General features: G+C 40.9%; 1 protein-coding gene across 1 annotated transcript in view; it reads left to right on the top strand.

Annotated features, from left to right (window-relative positions):
- Positions 1 to 24,977, top strand: part of TG (thyroglobulin) — a 395,662-nt gene that overhangs the window by 369,405 nt on the left and 1,280 nt on the right. The window contains 3 exon segments of the mRNA XM_043991635.1: positions 3,014 to 3,121; positions 23,347 to 23,481; positions 24,764 to 24,954. Of these exon segments, the coding sequence (XP_043847570.1) occupies positions 3,014 to 3,121; positions 23,347 to 23,481; positions 24,764 to 24,954 (434 nt within the window).

Below are 24,977 nucleotides of genomic sequence, written 5' to 3'. Positions count from 1 at the left end.
ACAGCAACGATAGTCCTTGCTTTCAAGGGGCTCACAATCTAATAGAGGAGAAAACACACAAACAACAAGGGATTTGCAGAATCATTTGGGGACCACCCTGAGACAGAAGGCATGAGGGAGTCCTGGGAAAGGCCTCTTGCAGGGCATGGGCCTGAAGGTAGTCAGGAAGGCCAACAGGCAGAGATGAGGAGGGGGGAATGTTTGAAACTTAGGAGACGGTGAGTGAAAATCCATGGAGTTGGCGGATAGAAGATCATTGTCTCTGTATATGGAGGGAACCAAAGTGGAGAAGACTGGAAAGATAGAAAGTGACCAAGCTGTGAGACTTAAAAAGCCAAATGGAGGGTTTTACATTGGATAGGCATAACAAAGCATCTAGAAGGTGCTGGAATTTATTAAGTAGGGGAACGATAGAGTCAGACCTGTTCTTCAAGATTGACTTTGTCAACTGAGTGGAGAATGGAGGGGAGTAGGGAGAAACCAACCAGAAGACTACTGTAATTGTCCAAGCAGAAAGTGCTAAGATCCTGCATTAGAGTGGTAGCTATGTCAGGGGAGAAGGGGGTGTATCAGAGAAATGTTATGGAGGTAGAATTGAAAAGACCTGCCAATGGATTGGATCTGGATGAAGGGTGAGAAGAGTGAGGAATCAAGGATGATGCCTAGGTTTTGAACCTGGGTGACTGGGAGGATGGTGATTCTACCTCCTCTGGGAAACCTTTCCTCCACACATTCATCTCCTGGAATCTCTGATTTCCTTCAAAATTCAGCTCATACATGAAGCCTTTCCTGGTTACCCCCACCCTAGTCTCTTAATCTAAGAGATTAACGTGGCTTGATTTAGGTCATGTGGCTAATAAGTAGCAGAGCCGGGATTTTAACCAAGGTCCATGTCCATTGTTCCTCCTAATATATTATATAAGTGTGTCTTATATTATTACTAATAATAACAACAGCAATATCTACCACATTATGTTTATATACTGCTCTTTTTGGCACCATGGCACTTTTATTCATAATAGTTTTGTGAGATTGGAAGTGCAAATACTATTGTCCCCCTTTTCACAAATGAGGAAACCCATGCTTAGAGAGTTTGAATCACTAAAGGATGCTTAAATTGGGTAAGTGTCAGGGGCAGTGATTAATCCCAAACCTTTGGCTCTAAGTATCCCACTTTTCCTATAATAGCAAATCCTAGAAGACATTTAGTACAACCTAAACAAGTCCAATCTTGACAATAAATCTTCCAGCCTTCACTTGAAGATCTCCAGTGACGAGGACCCCTCCATCTCCCTAAGGCAGCCCATTCTGCTTTTGCACAGCCCCGGCTGTTCATGGTTTTTTCCTAATATTGGGTCCAAATTTGCCTTTCTGAAAATTCTGTTATTTTTTCCCCTTGTTCTGTGCTCTCAGTCCTAGCAGAACAAATATAAGCTCTTTCCCATGTGACAGCTCTTCAAAGATGCTTTGATCTCTCCCCTAAATGTTGTTTTCTTCAGGCTAAACATCCCTTTTTCTGTCAACCAACCCTCATATGGCATGATCTCAATTTCTTTCCCCACCCTGATTTCCCTCCTCTGGATCTTTTCCAACGTACGAAAGCTTTGTTTAGAATGTGGTACCCAGCACAGAATGTAATACTCAAGAAATGATGTGACCAGGGCAAAGATATATAGCACTATGCTCAATAAATATTTCATTATTGCTTTGCTTTTTTCCCTGCTTCCTGTTACTCTCAACTTCTCTCCTTCCCCAGAGACATTCTCTATTATATTACAAATTTACTCTCACTGTATTTGTTGCAGGCACCCAAGGAAATAGAATGATAGGACTTTGGCATCCATCCGGGCACATCCCATCTTCTAAGAGTACTGAACCAGTGTAACCATCTTTGAACTGGTTATTGTATTTGGTTATTAATTTAATAATATTTATTAAGTGCTTCCTTTACCTAATCATTCAATCAATCAACATTTATTAAGCACCTGCTATGTGCCACATACTGTTCTTGGTGCTGGGGTTATAAATATAATAAATGGAATTATCCCAACTCAAAATAATAATAATGGCTTACATTTATATAGCACATTATGATTCCCAAAGTATATTAAATAAATTAACTAATATGATCCTCATGACAACCCTGTGAAGAAACTGCTATAATTAGCCCATTTTATGTCCGAGGAAACCGAGGCTCAAAATGGTTAAGTGACTTTCTACACATGTAATCAGGATGTGAGGTAGAATTTAGTATTCTTAGTCAAGTCCAGAAATCTATCCAATAGTCTAACACTCAACTAAGCAGCTAAGTGACTCAGTGAATCACATGTTGGGCTTGGAGTCAGGAAAAGCCTTAATTCAAATCTTGTCTTGGATACTTAACTAGCTTTGTGACACTGGGCAAATCACTTAATTTCTTCTGTGCCTCAGTTTCCTCATCTGTAAAATAGGGATAATAATAGTACCGACTTCAGGAGATTGTTGTTGTAAGGATCGTATGAGTTCATGGAGATAAAGCGCTTTCTAAAACTTAAGGCACTGTATACATGCTAGCTGTCATCATCGTCATCATCATCATCACCATCGCTATTGTTATTTAAGTCCAGCCACAACTATTTGGATTCAAAGACATAACAACTCCAGCCCTCACAGAGGTTGTATTCTACAGCATGGGTGGTAGTATATCCACAGATAAATGAATACAGACCATTTGGAAGTGGGGGACACTAGGAGCTAAAGGAAACAAGAAAGATGTTGTATAGAAGCAGGGGTGTTTATCCTTGGGGAATGTCCCACTGTGGCCTCAGCATCTGGCCCTCCTTGAGGGAATGGATGCAGTGCAGTGTTGGTAGGGAGTGGGGAGTGGGAAACAGAGTGGTTCTCTTGGGATGGAGCTAAATGGACATGAGGTAAAGCACAGGTTTGGGTGGTGAAGAGACACCCATTATTTCAGAAAGCTCTACTGTATCTGTAGTGTCAACTTTCTCTTCTCTCTTCTCTCTTCCCACTCCAGGGACTACTTTATCAGCTGTCCCATTATTGACATGGCTAAGCAATGGGCAATGGAAACCCGAGGGAACATCTACATGTACTATGTGCCTGAAACCTACTCTCAGAATGGGTAAGGTGACCATTTGGCCAGAAATAGCTGGTCTCATGGGAAAATGCATTTCTTGTCTCATAGGCGATCCTGGTCTTTTTTGCTTTTAATAAAATTAGCCCTTTAGGATTTCAGGAATCTATAACTTTATAAATGTGCATATTCTCTCCTCTGCTGGAGAGCATAACCATTCCTTGACTTGGTAAGTAGTCTTTGGCCCTTCAGTCAACTTTATGATCTTTCTAAACTTAGGAAGTTTGTTCTCAGCTGATCCATGTTAAGTCTACTGGTGCATCTTTCAAACTTGGTCGGGCTGGGGCAGCTAGGTGGTACCGTGGATAAAGTACCAGCCCTGGATTCAGGAGGACCTGAGTTCAAATCCAGCTTCAGACACTTGACACTTACTAGCTGTGTGACCCTGAGCAAGTCACTTAACCCTTGTTGCCCTGCAAAACAAAACAAAACAAAAAATTTGATAGGGCCAGCCAGACATATATTAATTCTCATTCATAAAGAACTTTAAGGTTTGTGAAACACTTTATAAATATCATCTCATTTGATCGTCACAACCCTAGGAGGTAAGTGCTACAACTACTATCCCTGTTTTACAAATGAGGAAACTGAGATAGATAGAGGTTAAGTGACTTGTTTAGGCTCCCAAAGCTAATAGGCATCTGAGGCTGGATTTGAACTTAGGTCTGCCTGACTCTACAATCCAGCTATCTATCCACTGTGACACCTAAAGGCTACATGAACTTCCTTGGTATATCCTTTGAGAGTCGATGCTATGATGAGGAATCTGCAAGTAAGTGTCAGAGATCCTTTGAACCCAGGGTCTCTGACTCCAGATCCAGGACTAGAAAATTTTAAACTATTAGAGAGGAGGAATCAGGGGTGGGGAGCAAAGGATCAGGGGGGGGGACAGCTACAACATATTCACACATATCTATAATACAAGATAGAGCAGTGATTCTCAAAACATGTGTCCCACACACTAGTGTTTCAAAATTGTGTCCCAGTAATTCTGTGGAAATATACATGTCATCATATGTGCAGATGGGAGTCTTCCCTGCTTGTATGGGACTTAAATTTATAATCTCATGCAAATATCTCCTAACATTCCTCACAGCAAAGAATAGCATGTTTCTCATAAATGTTTGAACACCAAGGTAGAGAGTAATAGGAGTAAAGGAGAGATCTCAGACATAGTACTCTTCTAGGCAAATATGAGAAAGGAAAAACTTCTTTAAACAAAGGCATCAGGAAAGGATTCAGAGAAGAAGAGGTCCCTGAGCCAAGCATTGAAAGAAAAGAAAGATTTCAAAGGGAAAGACTAAGGAAGGAGTTGGTGTGATTAGTGTTGTTACAAGAATATCTTGTAATCGAGGAAACTGAGGCCAAGGAAGATTAAGATTTCCTCAAGGAGAAGCTGGACAAGAACCCAAACCCAGGTCTTCCCGTACTAAGTGCAGAGCTAACTTTGTGATACAAATCATGAATTCTAAGAATAGGAGACTAGCCAGATGGTCAGATTCAGCCCACTAGTCTGTCTCTGATGTTTATATCAAAGGACATGGTGTGGTTGGGCATGACAACCCCCCCACACACACACACACCCAAAGTTTAGTGGCTTTAAGCAGAGAGTAATTCAACCTCACAATCTCAAGTTATTTTTTCCTTGAAAAAAACAAAAACAAAAACACTACCCTGGTCCTGATTTCCCCGAAGCCCCTCCCCATCTGTCATCCATGAAATGCTCAAGGCTTTCTTTGAAGTATTTCTATGTTTGATCTGCCTCACATCTTGGGGATTACAAATTGACCGAGGGAAGGGAAGAGATATAAGCAGTTTACGCAAAATCTCTAGGCGAAAAAAAAACCAGAAAGACTGTATTGGGGAGAGCAAAAAAGAAAAAAAAAAACACATCTGTTTTAGGCTAGAGGATGAAAGGAACCTGCCTCAGCCTGTGGTGGGTGGAACATGTGGTCACAAATACCAAGGATAGGGAGATGTGTCCAGAAATATCTCCCTTCCAGAAGTGGGAATTACTGGTGTCTTTTGTCATTCTGTAGGGAATAGTTGCACGATCCCTGAGCCTACTTTTTAATTTGGGGGCCCAAATCCCTTTTGTAAATAGAAGAGTAAGGATATCCAATGCCTTTGTTCTTACAGCTAAAGCACCCAGCAGTTGGGTCCTATGGGCCAGGCAGTCTACAGATGACAGGAAGCAAGGTGGAGAAACTGGTTCAGTGCAGTTTTGTTTGGTCAAGGTCAGAGTGATCCTAGTAACATGAAAATCACACAGACATGGGGCGGCTAGGTGGCACAGTGGATAAAGCACCGGCCCTGGATTCAGGAGTTCCTGAGTTCAAATCTGGCCTCAGACACTTGACACTTACTAGCTGTGTGACCCTGGGCAAGTCACTTAACCCCATTGCCCCGTTAAAAAAAATAAATTAATTAATTTAAAAAAAAAATCACACAGACATGGTCAGCCATGGTGGTCAGCAAAGGAACCCATATCAGCTAGGTTGCATAGAGAATAAAGTGCTGAATTTGAGAGTCACTAAGTCCTGATTTTAAGTTCTGCCTCAGACAATTTGTAGATGTGTGACCCTGGACAAGTCAAGTCAATAAGCATGAAAGACATGAGGTGTCCCTGTCCTTCAGGAGTTCACATTCTATTTGGGGAGAAAGCATGAAAATAACAATCTACAACAAAATATATACAGGGTAACTTGGAGGCAAACTCCGAGTGAAGGCACACACATTGAGAGTGACTGGGAAAGAAAAGCCTCTTGCACAAAGTTTCAAGCTCAGACATAAAGGGAGCCAGCAAGCGGGGAGGAGAAATAAGAGCATTCCAGGCCTGGGGGACAACCAGTGAAAATTCAGAATGGGGCGCTAGAGTGTCATGTGTGAAATAATAGGTCAGTGTCCCTGGATCATAGAGAACATGGAGACAGTAAAGGTAAGAAGACTGAAAACCCAAGAAGGAGCCAGGTTATTAAGGGCTTTGAACTCCAAGTAGAGGATTTTATATTTGATTTTGGTGGCAATGGAGAGCCACTGGAGTTGATTGAATTAGGGAGTGATGAAGTCAGATCCATGCTTTTGGAAGATCATTTTGACAACTGAGTGGAGGATAGATTGGAGTGGGGAGAAATTTGAGGAAGGAAGACCAACTATTGTAGGAGGCTATTGTAAATAGTCAAGGCGTGAAGTGATGAAGGCCTGTACCAAAATGTGTCAGAGGATAGAAGGGGGTGTAGATGAAAGATGTTGCAAAGTCAACTCAACTTGGCAAATGATAAGATATGGGTCATGAAAGAATAAAGTGCTGAAGATGACACCTAGGTGTGATGGCCCAAATGACTAGGACTATAGTAATGTCCTTGATAGTCACAGGCAAGTTTGGAAGCAGGGAGGATTTGGAGGGGAAAGATAATGAGTTTTGGTTTTAAACCAATTGAATTTAAGATACATACAAGATACAGTTTGAAATGTTCAATAGGCATTCTACAGTGTAAGGGTGGTGATAGAAGAGAAAGTTGGTTAGATAAATCTCAGAGTCATCTGCATAGAGAGATAATTGAATCGATGGGAGCTAATGAAATCACCAAGCATAATAGTATAGAGGGTGAGAAGAAGAAGTTGTAAATAGAATACTTTTGAGTGATAACAGCATTGAGGGGATGATCAAGTCTCTTGTCCTCTGTCAGCTTCAGTTTCCTCATCTGTGAAATAAAGATAATAATAGCATCTACTACACAGGGACAATGTGCAGATGTAAGGAAATCACATGCAACACCTTTTGTAAACTTTAATGTGCTAGATAAATGTGAGCTATTATTATTTTTTAAAAGTGTTGCTTGCCCCAAGTAATTTGTACACCACTTTACATGACTTTAGATTAATTCAATTATTTTGTTTGTTTGTTTTTGTTTTTAGGGAGGCAATTGGGGTTAAGTAACTTGCCCAGGGTCACACAGCTAGTAAGTGTTAAGTGTCTAAGGCCGGATTTGAACTCAGGTACTCCTGATTCCAGGGCTGGTGCTCTATCCACTGAGCCACCTAGCTGCCCCAGATTAATTCAATTATAAACTCCTTGAGATCAGAAACTATTTTCTTTTGCTTCTTTTTATATCCCCAGCACTGAGCACAGTTCCTGGCACATAGTAGGTACTTGATAAATGCTTATTGATTATTGACAGTTGGCAGTCATTTTGCTTCTCTGTGGCTCAGTTTCCTTTTCTAGAAAATGGAGGTGATAATAAGGTCCCTTCGAGCTTCAGATCTAGATCTAAATTTTTAGACTTTGTAAAGTTAAAAACATAAGTCCTACAATGTAGGTAACAGAGGAAAAGATGATTCCAAAAATGCAGAGCTTCTGGGAATGGAGCAGAAGAGAGCAGAGCACAGTAGGTCTTTTTGTATAGCCCTTCATAGTGTCCTCTCCTCAGCCTGTAAGCCAGGGGTAGGGGGAAAGTGTCTGAAGTGGGCATAATAATGACACCTGGGGAAGAGCCAGAAATGAAGTCCAAGAACAGGCTGTGTCAGAATTCCGGGACGACCATTAAGCAATAGGAGGTTGTCAAAGGTGCGATCCAAGCCCATGTGAGTCAGAATCGACAGTCACAGCATGAGGGAACAGGCGAAGGCCTGGTCTTGGTCCTCTGAGTCAGAATAGAGGCTGAATTTCAGAATCACCATCATCATCTTCATCTATACTTCTCTCTACCCAACACAGAACTCAAAGTCTTCAAACCTCAAGAGATGGTCTACCTGAGTTGTCATGGCCTAAAAATTCACCCCTCTCTGGGAGAAGCCTCTCAAAGTTAGCCAGGCTGGACTTCATGTGACAGATGCAGTCTATTGGTAGGCCCATACTTGAAGCCTCTGTAGCTTAGCACAAGACCCGGCAGAACTTGTGCTCTTTCCACTGGCAAAGCCTTCAGAAACCCACCATCACCTCTGTGCCACAGTGAGCTGGTGAACTGGATGTTCTTCTTAAGGAGATAGATCCATTTTAGAGGAGACGCAGCATGGTGGATAGCTTCCTGGACTTGAAGCCAGAGAGGCATAGGTTTGTTTCCTACCTGCTCCCTGTATGAGCTGTGTTACTGTGGAAAAGTCATTGGACTTCTCTGAACCTCAATTTACTTATCTTTAAAAGGAAGATGGTTGTTGTTGTTTGTCCTTCATTCTCAAAGAGGACCATGACATCAGGGAGGTGATGTCATCACTTGCAATGAATTGACTTTAAGAGAGGAAGGGATGTGCAGAGTCACCAGCCTCATTCTCTCTTCCAGAGTCCTCTGAGTCCAGTGACAAAATATACATCAGGATGACTGGAGATGGCCCAGGATGCAGTGGATGACCTAGGCCTTTTAAGCTAAGGCCTTTCACAGGTCTCAGCCTGCCTGAGGTACCCACTTCCCAAGGTTGTTGGGAGCACCAGATGAGATCATCATAGCCAGAGGAAACTTCAGAGGCTGTATTGTCCAATTCCTTCATTTTACAGAGGAGAGAGTTAACATTGCTGCATGCTCAAGCAGGTTGTGTCATTTTGACCAATGCTAACAACATAATAATTGCTTTGCTAGGATCCACCCTAGGGAAAAAAGGACCAAAGTCTAGTTTATGACACAGAGGCATAGAGGGAATGAAAGAAAGATAGTTGTGAGGACTTAATAGGTAATATAAACATAAAGTTTTGTAAGGATGGGCTAGAAAACACCACAGAGAGTCTCTGCTTCAGTCCTCTCATTTTACAAATGAGGAAACCAAGAGGTAAAGAGAATTGCCCAATGTCAAATAGGTAGTAAGTAGCAGACAGGATTGCAACCAAGGTCTCCCATTCCAAGCATGCTATGCCATATGCTCTTAAATGCCATTTGTTGTTAGTGACCACAATAATCCAATCAATTTGTGTCCATTAAATAACTATGTGCCAGGCACCATGCCAGGCTCTGTGAATCCAGAGACAACAAACACTCTCTACCTACATGGAACTTTCCATCTACTTGGTACAAGGGAGACACATCACATACACGTATAAATAAATACCAAATGCATACACAATAAATTCAAGGCAGTTTGGGCAGGGGAGAGGGGAGATGGGATGTGGAGACACTGGCCACTGGAGAAATCAGAAAGGGCCTCATGTAGGTGGTGGTACCTGAACCGAAGGAAAACAGGAATTTTAAGAGGCAGAAGTAAGGAGGGAATGCATTCAAAGCAGGGCATTACAAATCACAGCAATGGGGAATCAGCTAATGCATGTAAAGGACAGTAAGAAGATCAGTTTGGTCAGACTGAAGAGTATATGGAGTAGAGTGATATAAGGCCAAAAAGTTAAGACAGGGCTAGGTTGTATAGGGCTTTCAATGCTGAAGGGATTAGTTGTATTTAATGCTAGAGGTAATAGGGAATCACTGAAGCTTGTTGAGCAGGACAGGAAGTGGTTTTTAAACCTTGAAGTATTATGGAAATGTGAATTAGAATTATAATTTCTGCTCATTAAGTAGAGTTGGAAAAATGGCCCGTTCAGCTTTTCACACAGAAGTGCTTTGAGTATCCAATGAGATAATGGGTAGGAAAGAACTTGCCAAACTGTACGCCTTATACAAATATGAAAGATTTTTTTGTTCTATTCCTTTAAGAAGCACACAGGAAAACATTTAAGATGACTAAGAAAGCAGTAATGTTTATCTTTTATATAAATTATCCTCCCTTTTTTGGAATGAAGCTGTAAAAGTTACAGACTACTATATTTCTTCATGTTTTCCGGATGTCTTAAAATTACACATCCCAAATATTATCCTTGCTGGTTAACTGCCTTGACCATTTTTTAAAAATTAAGTGTCCAAAGCAAACACTGAAGTGGCTAGTCTAGCTATTCCTTGTATGGTCAATAAGCTCATCCAATAAAAACTCAAGGTAAAAGAAGGAGGGTAATGAGTGGAAAGAGCCCTGTGTTGGAGGTTTGGGACTTAGAAGTTCCAGATTCAACTCCTGACACTGGGCTAGTCACTACAGATACAGTTTGCTTAGACTTAGAAAAGCATTTGATTGAAATGTTTTCAACAATTCTTTAGGGGGAAGATAGAGTAAAATAGCTTAGAGGACAGCACAGTTAGATGGCTCCAGAACTAATTGAATAGCTGGATTCAAAAAATAGTCATGGATGATTCGATGTCACCTTAGGAGGAGGTCTCTAGTGGAATGTTCCAGGAATCTGTTGCTGGCTCTTGCTGTGATGCCTAACATTTTATCAGTGACTCAAATTTAGGCATAAATGGTATGGTTATTAAATTTGCAGATAGCTATCTATTTTTATCTGTCCCTGTCTCTCTAACTCTATCTCTGTCTCTAACCCTGTCTCTGTCTCTGTCTTTATCTCTAATTCTGTCTGTCTCTGCTTCTATCTCTCTCTTTCTCTGTCTCTTTCTGTATCTATCCCTTCTCTCTATCCCTATCCCTATCCCTATATCTTTATTTAGATCTATGCTAACTTATAGGATACCTAACACACCAAATGACAGAGTCAGGAGCCAAAACGATTTTGACAGGCTGGAGCATGGGACTGAACCTAATAAAAGGAAATATGATTGGGTTAAATGTAGAATCTCTGGTTCAAAAAGTAAATTTCCACAAATACAAGATAGAAGAAATTAGAAAGCAATTTATGGAGGATGATGAGCAAGTTAGGAATAAGGGATTAGTCTTCTGTTAACGCATTAGGATTCAGCATATGACTTTTCCAAGTTCACATAGAGAGCAAGTGACAGAATCAGGATTCAAATCCAGGTCCTCTGATTCCAACTCCAGTGCTCTTTCCCGTTATACCAAGTTGCCTCACGTAGCAGGTGAGTGGCAGAGGCAAGATGTGTACCCCAGGCTTACTGACTGAAAGACAAGCTCTTTGCCTGCCCTCAGCCAATCAATCAATCATTGGTTGTTTATTAAGCATCCCTTATGTGCTTAATAGGTACTGAGGATCAAAGACAAAAATGAAACAGTCCCTGCCCTCAGTTGCGGGAGGAAAACATTCACATAAATAAATATAGATATGTTCTTGTTCATCAGTCATGGCTGACTCTTCATGAGCCCATTTGGGGTTTTCTTGGCAAAGATACTGGAGTGACTTGCCATTTCCTTCTTTAGCTCATTTTACAGATGAGGAAACAGGCCAACAGGATGAAAAGTGACTTGCCTGATGTCACATAGCTAGTAAGTGCCTGAGACAGGATTTGAACTCATGTCTTCCTGACTCCAGGCCAAGCAGTCTATCCACTGTGCTAACTAGCTGCCTTGGATATAGATATAGGCATAGATAGAAATAGAGATAGACAGAGAAATAGAGATAGTGAAAGAGGGAGGCAGAGATAGAGACAGAGTTAGAGATAAAGATAGAGACAGGGACAGAAACCAAGTTAGAGACAGAGACAGTGATAGAGATAGAGACAGAGACAGAGCTAGAGATATAAATATATTAGCTGAGGAGACTTCATGTAGGAGTTGGTGCTTGACCAGCCTTGTGAAAGAATCAAGGTATTCTACAAGGCAGCGATGAAGTACCCTACCATGTCTCTCTGCTCGTGGAGGGCAAGGACTAATATTTTTGTTATGGCTTCGATCTGTAGTACCCAACGCTGTGCGTTACATATACTAGGTGCTTAATAAATGTTTGTTCAATTGTTTAATTATGTTTGTTATAAAACCATACATCAGGCCTTCTTTTGTTTAGTTGGATTTCATCTGGCCCTAATGATACAACTATTCCCAGAAGTCCCACAGTCTAACGAAGGGGTCCAAAGCGATCCAGAGCAGGAAATGTGTATTGTATCTGTGTCCAAGAATCTGAGAAAACTTATTGATGTTATCTCTATGAACTAGTACAGTTAATTAGAACATGGGGCTAAAAGCCAAGTTCAATAGTAATACAAGCCAATTGTCTTCATGTAAAGGAGAAGAAAACAACTTCCCATGTCTATGGATTGCAATAATTTATTTCTGGCATTATTATGTCTCAGAAAACAACATAGTTCAGCAGTCAAGCAAGCTGCCTTTAAGAGGAGTATCTTTGGTTTCTCAGGAAACCAAGCCAAAGAGTGTGAATGGTTCAGAGCAAACCTTCCCCACTGCTAGGAAATAACTCAAATCACCAACCATGGAGATGATGAAAAAGAATGTTCATCTTCATATGAAAAGCAGTGAATAACAGGAAGGAAATAAATGGCAGCTGCAACTGAAATGGTTGACACATAGGAAATAAATGCCTATTGATCAACTAATATTGTTATGTCGAGTATTGGAAACATAAGGAACACAGTAGACGGCAATTTCGGTATGAATCAGAGAAATACCGCTGAAGCTAAAAGTGTTCCTGTGATCTGGGGTGACATTAATAGAGGCCAAGTATCCAGAATGAACACACAATAGTCCTACTGTTCAGTCTCCATCTGGAATACTGCATTCAGTTCTAGGCACCCCATTTTATAAAGGAAATGGACAAAATGGAGCCCAACCAGAGAAGCACTGCCAACACGGTAAGAGAATTTCAACTTTTGTCCATGGAAGGTCTTGAGGATTTAAGAGAAAGAAAGAATTAGGAGAGATACAGTGGCTGAATTGAATATTTGAAAGGATGTATGGTAGGCAAATTAGACTTATTCAAAACAGAATTGAGAAGAAAGGTTGGGAGTAGTTGTCTGATCGTGATGGACTGCCTTGAGAATGTGATACGGTGGAAAGAGTGTTGGCTGCGCAGTGGGAGGACCTTAGGTTCAGTTGTTCCACCACTTTATAACCTGTGTGACATCAGACAAGTCACCTGACCTCTATGGGCCCCTGTTTCCTCAACTGCGAAATGAGAGGTTGGACTAGATGACCTCAACGTTCTCTTCCAGCACTAAATCTATGATCTTTAAGTTACTTTAGGCCTTCCAGCACAGAAAACACAGGATATCCCTTACGTCTTAGTACAGCGTCATGCTGTGACAGCCTAAAAAGTCATTCAGATTTTTGAAGCACGCTGTATTGAAGAATGGATTACTATTTCAAGTATGGTTTAGATGATATGACCTCTGAGGCTCAGTCAGACCCCTCATGTCTATAATTCCATGAATTTGCTGTCTAGTCCAAGGCATACCTATGGATAATCTTATTGACCAGCTTCCCTATCCCTTTATTTTTATTGATTGTCTGTCATTGTCTTTTTTTGTGTGTGTGAGGCAATTGGGGTTAAGTGATTTGCCCAGGGTCACACAGCTGGTAAGTGTCAAGTATCTGAAGCCAGATTTGAACTCAGGTCCTCCTGAATCCAGGCCCGGTGCTCTATCTACTGTGCCACCTAGCTGCCCCTGTCATTGTCTTTTGAACTAAAAGATGATACTTCTCACAGGAAGAATGGGTAGAAGTTGAAGAAAGGAGAGGAAGATTTCAATTTGGACCAACCTTTCTAACAATTGTGAACTCCACATCGCTGGCAGTCTTCGCGTAGAAGCTCCGTGACTCCTTTTCAGCTGTGTTGTAGAGGGGATTCTTGGTCAGATTTGGTGGCTGTAGAAGGCCTCTGAGGTCCCTTCTAACTCTGCGAGTCTATAAATTGATGAATTGACTCTCAATGTAATATAACTCTAGTTATAGCTCCTTTTCTTTAGTTGAAGCTTGGTGCTTTATAAATTTGTTTTATTATGAAGCTACCCTTAAGAGTAGTAGAACTAGGATATGAAGCCAGATTTTTCTGATTCAAAGAAATACACATACCACATGGTCCCTGTCCACAAGGAGCTTACCATCTGGTTGGGGAGACAAGATTTATACACGAGACAATTAGAAAATAACATGAGTTACAATGTTGTTTAGTTGTTCAGTCATGAACTCTTTGTGACCCCATGGATGATACTGTCCATGGGGTTTTCTTGGCAAAGATACTGGAGGGGGTTGTCATTTCCTTCTTCAATGGATTAAGGCAAACAGAGGTTAAATGACTTGCTGTCTGAGACCGATTTTAACTTAGGTCTTACTGACTCTAGACTGAGTTACCTCCTAAATTGGAATGTATTTATATGCAAAAGTAGCTGGTTAGAAAGGGAGGGAAATCATTGTGGGCTCAAGTCATCCAGGAAGGCTATCTAGAGGAGATGGAAACAGAAATGAGTTTTGTTATTAAGTACTTTTCTCCAATCCTTAAAAAAAAAAAAAACTAGGCTGACATCTTCCTTTGATTGTTTGCAGAGGTGGAGGACCATGAATCTATTGTGTTAGATTTTTTTGCTAGGTTGTTAGTTTTGCTGAACATTATTTTCCTTCCTCTTTTCAAAAATTATTGGTTATGAGATGACACTGTGAGTGGGGGAAGGGAGACAGTAAAAGGACATAGTTGAAAATGTTGGTGATATTCAGAAAAATTATTAATAAAAATCTATTTTAAAAAAATAGCTGAAATGACATCAGATATGATGGCAAATTGGCTTGAAATTCTTTACCAAATCACAGAATTTCAGGGATAGAAAGGGTTTCAGAGGTTTCATAGAATGATAGAATGTTAAAACTGAGGGAAAACAAAACCTTCAAGACCTTCTTTTCCAAACTCCACCCGATAAGGAATTCTCTTTACAACATCCCTATGAAGTGCCCCCTAGCATAAGCCTGAAGAGCCCAACAGGCATTCAATTGCTCTTTCCAGCTGATCTAATCATTCCTGTTTCCATCCTTCTGTTAGAGGAAGCAGTAGAGAGCTGATGGCTATTGGTGAGGAAGTAAATGCATTTCATGGAGCTGAGTTGCCTTCCTCCCACCCCCAGCTCTTCGATTCTTTATCAATCATAAGGAATTAACGACAGCAAGAACAAGATTCTTGGGCTGCATTGAGAGGCACAGGATCCAGAAAGAGGGAGGTGAAAGTCCGGCTGTCCTCTGCCTTCATTAGCTCATATCTAAAACACTGTGTTCTGTTCTAGACACCACATTTTTGGAAGTCAGTCAGTCAATATGTATTTATTAACCACTATATGCCAGGCACCAAGCCCTGAGGATGCAAAGAAAGGCAAAAACTCAGCCTTCATCCCAAAAGGAGTCACCAAGATGGTGAAGGTCCATGAGCTCATGCATATAAGCATCCAATGAAAGAACTGGGAATGTTTGGCCAAGAGAAGAAAAGACTCTGGAGACGTGATAGCTGTTTTCAAGTCTTTGAAAGGCTGATATGTAGGCAACGGATGAGACTTGTTTTAGTTGGCCCTAGAGAGCCTCCTACCTACAGACTGAAGCTGCAAAGAGCCAAATTGAGGCTTGATGTCCAGGAAACCTTCCTAACGATTGGAGCTACCCAAAGATAGAATAGGCTGTCTGGGGAAAGGGTCGGTTCTCCTTCCCTGGAAAACTTAAAGATAAGCTGGGATGACATCTTTTGGATAGGTGGTAGGGATTCTTTCTCAGGTATGGGTGGGAGGGGCAACTTGGCTGAGATCTCTCCTAACTCTGAAATGCTGTGCCTGGAGAAGATTTAGCTAGACATGATGTTCCTGAATTGTTTATTCCATTTTTGTTCCTCCCTTTCTTCAAAGGAAGACTGGGCTCCATCCATGGTTTTTTTCTTAAAAGATATATATTCATCAGCCCATTAGCACCAGTTGTTAGTCAGTCTGGTGTGGTCAGGCAATTGGAATTCCCTCTGTTTTGTTTTGTTTTGTTTTGTTTTTGCGGGGCATTGAGGGTTAAGTGACTTGCCCAGGGTCACACAGCTAGTAAGTGTCAAGTGTCTGAGGACAGATTTGAACTCAGTTCCTCCTGAATCCAGGGCCGGTGCTCTATCCACTGCGCCACCTAGCTGCCCCCTGGAATTCCCTCTTAATGGAATCTGATTTTATCTCAGAAATTTGGACAACTGGCATCCTTTAAACTCTGGCCTCTGGCTTGCCTTGGTTTTTCATCCATAGCCTATTTAGATACTTAGGTATTTAGGTAAGAACAACTGTGTGATACAGTGGATAGAGCACCAGGCCTGGAGTCAAGAAGACCTGAGTTCAAATCCAGCCTCAGACACCTACTAGCTGTGTGACCCTGGGCAGTCACTTAACCCTGTTTGCTTCAGTTTCCTTATCTATCAAAAGAACTGGAGAAGGAAATGGCAAACCACTCTAGTATCTTTGTTAGGAAAACCCCAAAATGGCGTCATGGAGAATTGGACATGACTGAAAATGTCTAAACAATAACAAAAAGGTATTGAGGTGGAGTTCATCTGTTTGAGGGCTCCTTATGTTAATGCTATTTCAACCTTCCTGTTCTGGGTCCTTCCATGTTTTCCTATAAACAAGCCAGTATTTTCAGTGTTTTCAGGTAGCCTAAGAAGTCTTAGCATTCCAGCCTGAGTCCCCTCTTCTGTCATTATTCCAGCCTCATTGTGGAAGTAGAATGTGTTCACAGTACTAAGGGCCAGGTGGTATTGTTGTCCATGTCAAGAATCACCAATGCCTCACCAGACTCCTGGGCAGATTCTTCCCCATAGACTAAGTTGGTTGGTCCTTGAATAACAGACACATAGTCCATTGGCGGGCTGGGACGTGAAGTCTTTCCAGAAGACCTACAGAGGCTTCATTCTGCTGTATTACCTTAGAGAACTCAGGATCACCCTGATATCCCAATGAGAACCTGAATTAGATTTTTATTGCTGTTCAGTCATTTTCAGTCATACCCAACTCTTCATGACATTATTTGTGGTGTTCTTGGCAAGGGTACTGGAGTTGTTTGCCATTTCTCTCTCCAGATCATTTAACAGACGAAGATTAGAGGCAAGGTTAAGTGACTTGCCCAGGGTCACGCAGCTAGTATCTGAGGCCAGATCTGAATTCACAAAAATGAGTCCTCCTGACTCCAGGCCTGGTGCTATACCGCTTTACCACATTAGCAGCCCTAGACTCTTCTAGAGGAACTTTTATATACAAGTACTTAAAGCTACATCAAGCAAGTGATAGCATAGGTGACCAAGTGGTGAATTTTTAAAAACTAGCTCAAATGGCCAGATAGAAAAGTTTTGAAATATGTAAGAGAGATCCAAATAAGGTCCTTGTTGGATCTAGTCAGCTTATGAGGAGACACATGTAAAATAGCATTAATATTATATATTTTACCAGTAGGGATTGACATTTTCTTTGTAAGTTATTGACTTAGATTATTGTTTGGGCTAAGTGTTTATTAACTTGTTGATTGGGACATTGAGAGGTTGAGTAATCTGCCCAGTGTCACACAGTCAGTAGGTGTCAGGGATGGAATGTGAACTCAACCCAGGACTTCCTGACTCTTCAGCCAACTCTCTGGATACCATATGACCTCTCAGTTATGATTATGTTAATAATTAACATTCAATAATTAGTGAAAATGTTATTAAGTGAAGGGCTTTCATTTGAAGTTAACTTCTTAAATTGTGGGTAGTATAACTGAATGTGGGAATCACAAAATATTTGGCAACAGTAAAAGTTTATGCACACCTATTTTATATACCTATATACCTGGGGTCACATAAAAATTTCTTGGGTGAAAATGAGTCTCAAGTGGAAAAACTTTAAGAAGCCCTGGTCTAGAGTGGGCAGCTTAGTTAAACTCAGGGCCTGTCTTCTGTTTGACCTTCATGTAACATTCAGGCCTCTCACAAATCCTTTAGCATTTTCTGCCCTGGTTTCTGGTCTTTCCAACCTTGCCAAAGCTGCATTTGCTTCTCCTTAATGCTGTTTCTTAAACTTATTGACTGAGTAGGACAATCGGAGTAGACGTTGGCTAAACAGAGTTATATGAGGATTGTGTGATATCAGGGTTTACAGGAAACTGCAGGAGACTGCTTAATTTGACTAATAACTGATGAGTGAATGGGGCAGAGGAAAGAAACCTTATTTCCCCCTGCCTGGCTAGATTTCACAAATACGGTTTTTATTTTTACATTTTTGCAGCCACTCCAGTCTCTTAACCCTTTCCTCCCATTTTCACAACCTCTCCAGGTTCTCCTCAAATATCTCCTCCATTTTGAATCTCCCCCTTCTGAATTGGACCATAGATATAAAGTCAGAAGGGATGTTAAAGGTCGTCTAGTACAGTCTTTCCATTTCATAGCTGGAAAACTGAGACGCAGAGAAATGGTTCTTTATCCAAGCTCATACAACTAGATAATGACAGAGCCAGGCTGAAGTTCCTTCTCCCTTAATTTCTGCATCATGTGCTTCTCCTCTACTACCTCGTATGCGGCATGTTGCCTCTTCCAGAGGCATTCTGCCCATCAGTCTGTGGCACAACTGAAAATACAATTCAATAAACATTTATTGAGTACCTACTAGGTGTCAAGTTTTATATCCAGGGCTGATTGGACTGCAAAAGTGAGCAATATGTGACAATAACTGCCACGTAATCTCTTTGCAAAGCATTTTATGTACATTCTGTCACTTGAACCTCACAACAATCCTGTGAGGTAAGTAATACAGGTATCATCTCCATTTTACAGATGACAAAACTGCAACTAACAAGATGAAGTAACATGCCCGTGGTCATACAGCTAGTAAAAGAAAGGGACAGCATTTAAACCCATGACTAAATGATTTCAAGTCAAGCAAGCTATCCACTATGCCATATATCCCTCTTGATGGTCCCTGATCCTTCACTGAGCTTACCATCTAGTGGCAAAGGGAATAGGGCCCTCCCACAAATACCCATCATCATTTCTTAACAATAAGAATGTGATAAGTGTTTGAGATTTGGAATCAAATTTTACGTGAGGTCAAAGGAGGAAAAGATAATGAAATGCTCCCTCCCTTCAAAGACTGTCCCATGCCTCTGGGCCTAGCCCCTCAAAAAAACTAAATTTCAATGGAAAGAACACTGGGCAAGGGGTCACCATTAGACTCTGCTTGTTGCTCTCTCCCTCTCACCATCTGTAAGACTTTTCACATCTCACATCCTCTGTCTCATTTCCCAAGTAAGTAAAATGATGGGGTGATCTTAGATAACCTCTAAATTACCTTTTGAGTGATTTTGAAATTGCTTCAGAATGATGATATGTAATCAGGTCACAGGAAGAAGAGAGGGTCAGCATTCAGTCAATGAAATGTACTTCTCTATTGGTGATGACATATCAGATTCAGCTTTTTATAAAAGTCCAATAAATTGTTCTTCCCACAGACTTCCTGACAAGTGGAAGCCAAGATTGGAAAGTATAAGACGTTCAGAGTCAATGGCTCTGTGGACTTTGCTTCATAACAGGGTTGAGGAATCATGAAACTGAGACTCGTCTCTGACCAAATATGTTTGCCAAAGCAGCCTGATATGCCTGGGCCGTGAGCCCTCAGACAGCCTGGGTTCTGGTCCCAGGAACAGCTTTGCTGTCTTGGGCACTGGGATAAGTCTTTGGGGAAACAAAGACAGAAGTGAAGCAGTTCCTGCCCTCAGGTGGGATCTAGTGGGGGAAACAACTTTATATAGATATATACATATAGATCTATAGATCTAAATCTTATAGATATACCTATAGATCTATATAGATATTTTGCTAGATATTGATAGATACATATAGATACAGATAGTTGATAGATATACATAGAGACAGATTTATATATTTGATATACATGTAGATGTATAGATATAGATTTTTAGATGTATATATAGATCAATAGCTATAGATATTTTGATAACTATACATATAGATCTATAGATCTAGATATTTTTATAGATACAGATATATATAATCTATGTTTATTTTCATAAATATAGATATAAAGATCTTAATATAACTATATATATACATATATATGTATGGCTATACATTGATATATGTATATATATAAAATGACTACAAGGTGGTTAAGACCTAAGAGGGAGATAGCCCCCTTCCTGACACACTAGCAGAGAAACATTCAGTATGCCATTTGTCTCACTGCTTTCCCACTTCTTTTTCTACCGACACAAAATAGTTTACCTCTTTTTAACAAAAATGGACCTTTAATCATATTGCTGATTGTGAGTTAACTAGCAATTATTAAGCTCCTGCCATGTGCAAGTCACTGTGCTAAGCACTAGGGAAACAAAGAAAGGCAAAATTACCATCCCTTCCTTCAAGGATCTCATAACTGAAGGGGGGAGAAAACATGCAGGCAACTATGTACCAAGAAGCTACACACAGGACAAATGGGGGAACATCCACAGCAGGAAGGCAGTAGCCTTAAGTGTTATCAGAAGAGGTGAGACCTGAGGGAAGCCTGGGGAACCAGGAGGCAGATGTGGGGAGGTAGAGAATCCCAGGTAATGGAGGACAGCCAGTGAAAAGGCCCAGGATTGGGAGATGGGAGCATCAAATTGGAGGACTGTCAAGGAGGTCAGTGTCACTGGACTGCAGAGTTCGTTGAGCTGAGTGTAGTGAGAAGACTAGAAAGCTAGGAAGGAGCAGGGCTTTAACAATGGAGGCTTTTATATTGAATCTTGGAGGAATAGGGGGCCACCAGAGTTTACTGAGGGGAGAGTTGACATGCTCAGACATGCTTATAACCTGCCTGCCATTGTTTCTTCTAAGATCCCCATGATGCTTTCCTGTCTGATCTCCTTTGTATATTATACAATGTTAGTATGGGAAGGGACCTTAGAATACAAAATTTCTGGGCTCAAGTGGAACTCAGCACACTGAAAGGGACCTAGAATAGAAAAAGTAGAGTGTTAGAACTGAAAGGATTCATAGAGATGGTCTCTTCCAAATATTTCATCTTAGAGATGAGGAAAGTGAAGCCTCAGGAGATAATGGGGGCTGCTCAGGCTCACACACCCAGCTAGAAGTAGAACTCGGACCAGGCAAGTGCTCTTTCCATTAAACTATAATTCCTCCTCTTCATTATTCCCTCTCGATTAATTTACAAATGTACTGCATAAAGAAGCATGGTCGCATAGTGGGTAGAGAGCACGATCATCTAGAAGCTAGAAAGACCTAGGTTTGGCATACCCTGGCTGTATGACCTTGGACCAGTCTAGGTAATTCTCTAAGGCTGAAAAGTGTAGAGAAGGTGCCGACCTATGAGAAACGAGGGAGTTTTTTCATCTTAGAAGTTCCCTATACTCATGAATTCACAGGTCAGGTCTGTATTCTTGTACTAAATGACTATGACACTACCTACCTGGGCAGCCCTAGTACCTGTGTTCAGTTCTGAGCTCTGTTACTGATGTGTTAGAACAAAACCACCTCAAGGGCAGGGAATATTTTTGTTCTCCTGTTTGTATCCCTAGCATGTAGGACAATGCTTGGCTTAGAGTATAAGCTCAGTAAATGTGTTTTTTCATTCATTCATTCATTCATCCATTCATTCATTCATTCATTCAACCATGGGATTAGCCAAATCCTGACTTTTGTGTGACCCCTGTGTGACCAGAGGAAGTCATTTATCTTTTCACTCTTAGTTTCCTAATCTATAAAAATGGAAATAATAATGTGTGTGCCACCTTCCTCAAAGGATAGTTGTAAGGGAAACAGCCTATAAATGTGAGTTGTTATTATGAGATTAGATTACTCTTATATTATCTGCCTGTACAGATGGCCACCTGCCTGTATTTGCGAGCTGTTTCTTTTGTTTTCTTTTCTTTTTCGGAGCTCTTTCTACTTGAGAGAGAAGATCTCTTAGATCAGACTACAATGGTAATGTGGTTTATTTTTTAAAAAGAGTAAAAACAACAAAAAAGAGTACTTACAGTAACAAAGGTTGAGACACATCTTGAAGTCCTCAGCCAACAGCTAGAGTTTTAGGGGATTTCAGTGAAGAACAGGTTCCCAGAACCACAGAATGTTGCAGTGAGTAGGAAGTAACCTTGGCGATCATTTACTCCAAGCCCTAGGTAAACCTATCCTGTTGTGAGTCAGTCAACTAGCTTTTCCAGGCACTGTGCTAAGCACAAACCTTACAAAGAAAGAACTTTCAGACACTCTACCAGCTATGTGACCCTGGGCAAGTCACTTAATCCCAATTACCTCCCCCCCCCCAAAAAACGAAAAAACAAACAAACGAAGAAAGTACTTTGGAGGTCTGACTACATGAATCCTAGCTCTGGCCCTGGCATTTAGAAGCAGTGACCCCAGTGGGATCACAAAGAGTCAGACACAACTGAAAAACAACAGAACTGAAATTTACTTATATGCATACTTGTCACCTCCCCCATTAAAATATAAGCTTTTTTGAAAATCAGAATTGTTTCATTCTTATCTCTACATCCTCACCGCCTAGAATAGTGCATGGCACATTGTGAATATATTAAAAAATGCTGATTGATTGATCAATCAACTGATTTGTTGATAAAATTCAATCACTGAATAAAAATGACTGGAAACAATTTTCAAAATGAGAATCATTAACCAACTGGAGTTTCCACTGAAACGTTTTCATCCTACTTTTGCTTCTTCTTAAAAAAATATTTTTCACTAATAAGAATTTTCTCCATCCTATCTTTCCCCTCCAAAAAAAAAAACCTAGAAAAAACAGAACACTTTTAACAAATATACATAGTCAAATAAAACAAATTCCTATATTGACCATGTCTCAAAATATGTCTCATTCTGCATCTTGAGTTCATCACTTTTCACTCTGGAAATGGGTAGAATGTTTGGTCATTGGTCCTCTGGAATCATGACTGCCAATGAACTGAGCAAAGTCATTAAATCTTTCAAGTTTGTTCATTTTTTTATAATAAAGTTCCAATAGTATACATTATTCTGTTTTTTCTTACTTCACTATGTCAGTTTATTCCGAGATTTTTGTAAAACCTTCCCCTTTATTGTTTCTTCTGACACAATGAGGGGAAAGGGAGAAGAATTTGTATAGCACTGACTATGTGCCTGGCCCCACATGAGTCACTGTCTTGTTGTGGCAGAGGGGCCTGCATAGCTCAATGAAACTATGAACTATGCTAAGCAGGGTTACCCAAGACGGACAGGTCATAGCGAAGAATTCTGACAAAAGGTGATCTACTGGAGAAGGAAATGGCAAACCACTCCAGAATCTTTGCCAAGAAAACTCCATAGACCTTGGATAAACTTCAGGAGACTGTGGAGGACAGAAGGGCCTGAGGGTCACAAAACGTCAGACACAACTGAACACCAAAAACAAATATGCCAGGAACTGTGTTAAGCACTTTACAAATATTATCTGATGTGATCAGTACAATAGAATTCAATTATAATCATATACCATAATTGTTTAATATGCTTTTAAAAAAATCTGTTGTTTCAGCCTGGAGTTGCTGGCTGATGTCCAATATGCCTTTGGGCTACCCTTCCATCCTCAGTATGAACAGCAGTTTACTCTGGAAGAAAAAAGCCTGTCACTGAAAATAATGCAGTATTTCACCAACTTCATCAAGACAGGGTAAGCATGCAACCCTCCCATGTGGCCAAAGGGCACCCCTATGCCTCTGTCCCATTGCAGTTCTCCCAGACTAACCCTGTCCTCAGTAGCCAGTCAGAGTCAGGATGGTCTCTGCGATGCCTGCCTCAGTGCCCCCTCTCAGCCTGGGCATATCATGGGAACTGCTGGTTTTCAGAGGACAAAGACAAGTCTCAAATCCTCTATGTCACACCCATTCATGCTCTAACTGACAATTCTGAGGTTTTCTTTCGCTGACAGATGGTGACCCAGATATAAGATCAAACAAACAAAAAATTAGGAAAAATTAGATACATCATGAAGTTAATATTCCCCTGTTTAGCTCAGCAACAGCTTTATGAATGAGCTAGTATGAGAATAAAATTCCCACAGGTTTACAGAGGGTTTGTTGTGTTGTTTATTCTTTTTAGTCGTGTCCAATTCTTCATGACCCCTTTTGGAGGTTTTCTTAGCAAAGATACTAGAGTGGTTTGCCACTTCCTTCTCCAGCTTGTTTTATGGATGAAGAAACTGAAGCAAACAGGGTGAAGTGACCTGCCCAGGGTCACACAGCTAATAAGTGTCTGAGCTCAGATTTGAAGTCATATCCTCCTGACTCCAGGCCCAGCACTCTATCCACTGTACCACCTAACACCCCCTTACAGAAAGTAATGATTGATAAATAGTATAATATAAAAGCCTTAGCTCTTGTCCTGTTTCTCTGACCACTGTTGCTATCTGGCCTAGAGCAAGTCATTTTCACCTGCCATCCGTCTTTCCTTCCTTCCTTCCTTCTTCCTTATTTTCTTCCTCTTTCCCTCCCTCTCTTCCTTTTTTCTTTCCATCCTCTCTCCCTCCCTCCTTTCCTTCCTTCTTTCTTTTCTTCCCTCCTTTCTTTTTCTTTTTCAGAGACTCATCACTATATCTCACCTAGGTTGGAAGCACAGTGGCCACTCTTGTTCCAATCCACTGTCAATCTCTTTTAGCACAGGAGCTTTATCCTGTTCCATCTCCATTCCAGACGAGTCTACCCTTCCTTAGGCAGCTAGGTGGTGCCCCACTTTTGGGGACTCACCATATTGGTACTAGATTTAGTGTGGACACAGATTGACTTTAGTCTTACTGAAGCTCAGAACTCCTGAGCTCTAGCAAACCAGCAGCCTCAGGCCACACCCAAGCCATAATCAGTTTTCTGGGCCTTAGTTTCCTTATCTGTAAAAAGAGAAGGTTGGACCAGATGATCTCTAATATCCTTAGTGGTTGACTCCCATTGTTTTTTTTTCAGAAATCCCAATTATCCTTATGACTTCTCAAGGAAAGTACCAGAGACTACAGCCTTCTGGCCAGAATTCCTTCCCCATGCTAATGGAGATAACTATAAAGAATTTAGCCCTGGACTTCCAAATCACCAGGGACTGAAAAAAGCTGAATGTTCTTTCTGGTCCAAGTACATCCAGACACTGAAAACATCTACAGGTAAATGCAGTGGGTGTAGGAAT

This window comes from Dromiciops gliroides, chromosome 1 (genome assembly GCF_019393635.1).
Source record: "Dromiciops gliroides isolate mDroGli1 chromosome 1, mDroGli1.pri, whole genome shotgun sequence".
Taxonomy (NCBI): Eukaryota; Metazoa; Chordata; class Mammalia; order Microbiotheria; family Microbiotheriidae; genus Dromiciops; species Dromiciops gliroides.
This window is presented reverse-complemented; position numbering and strand designations above follow the sequence as displayed.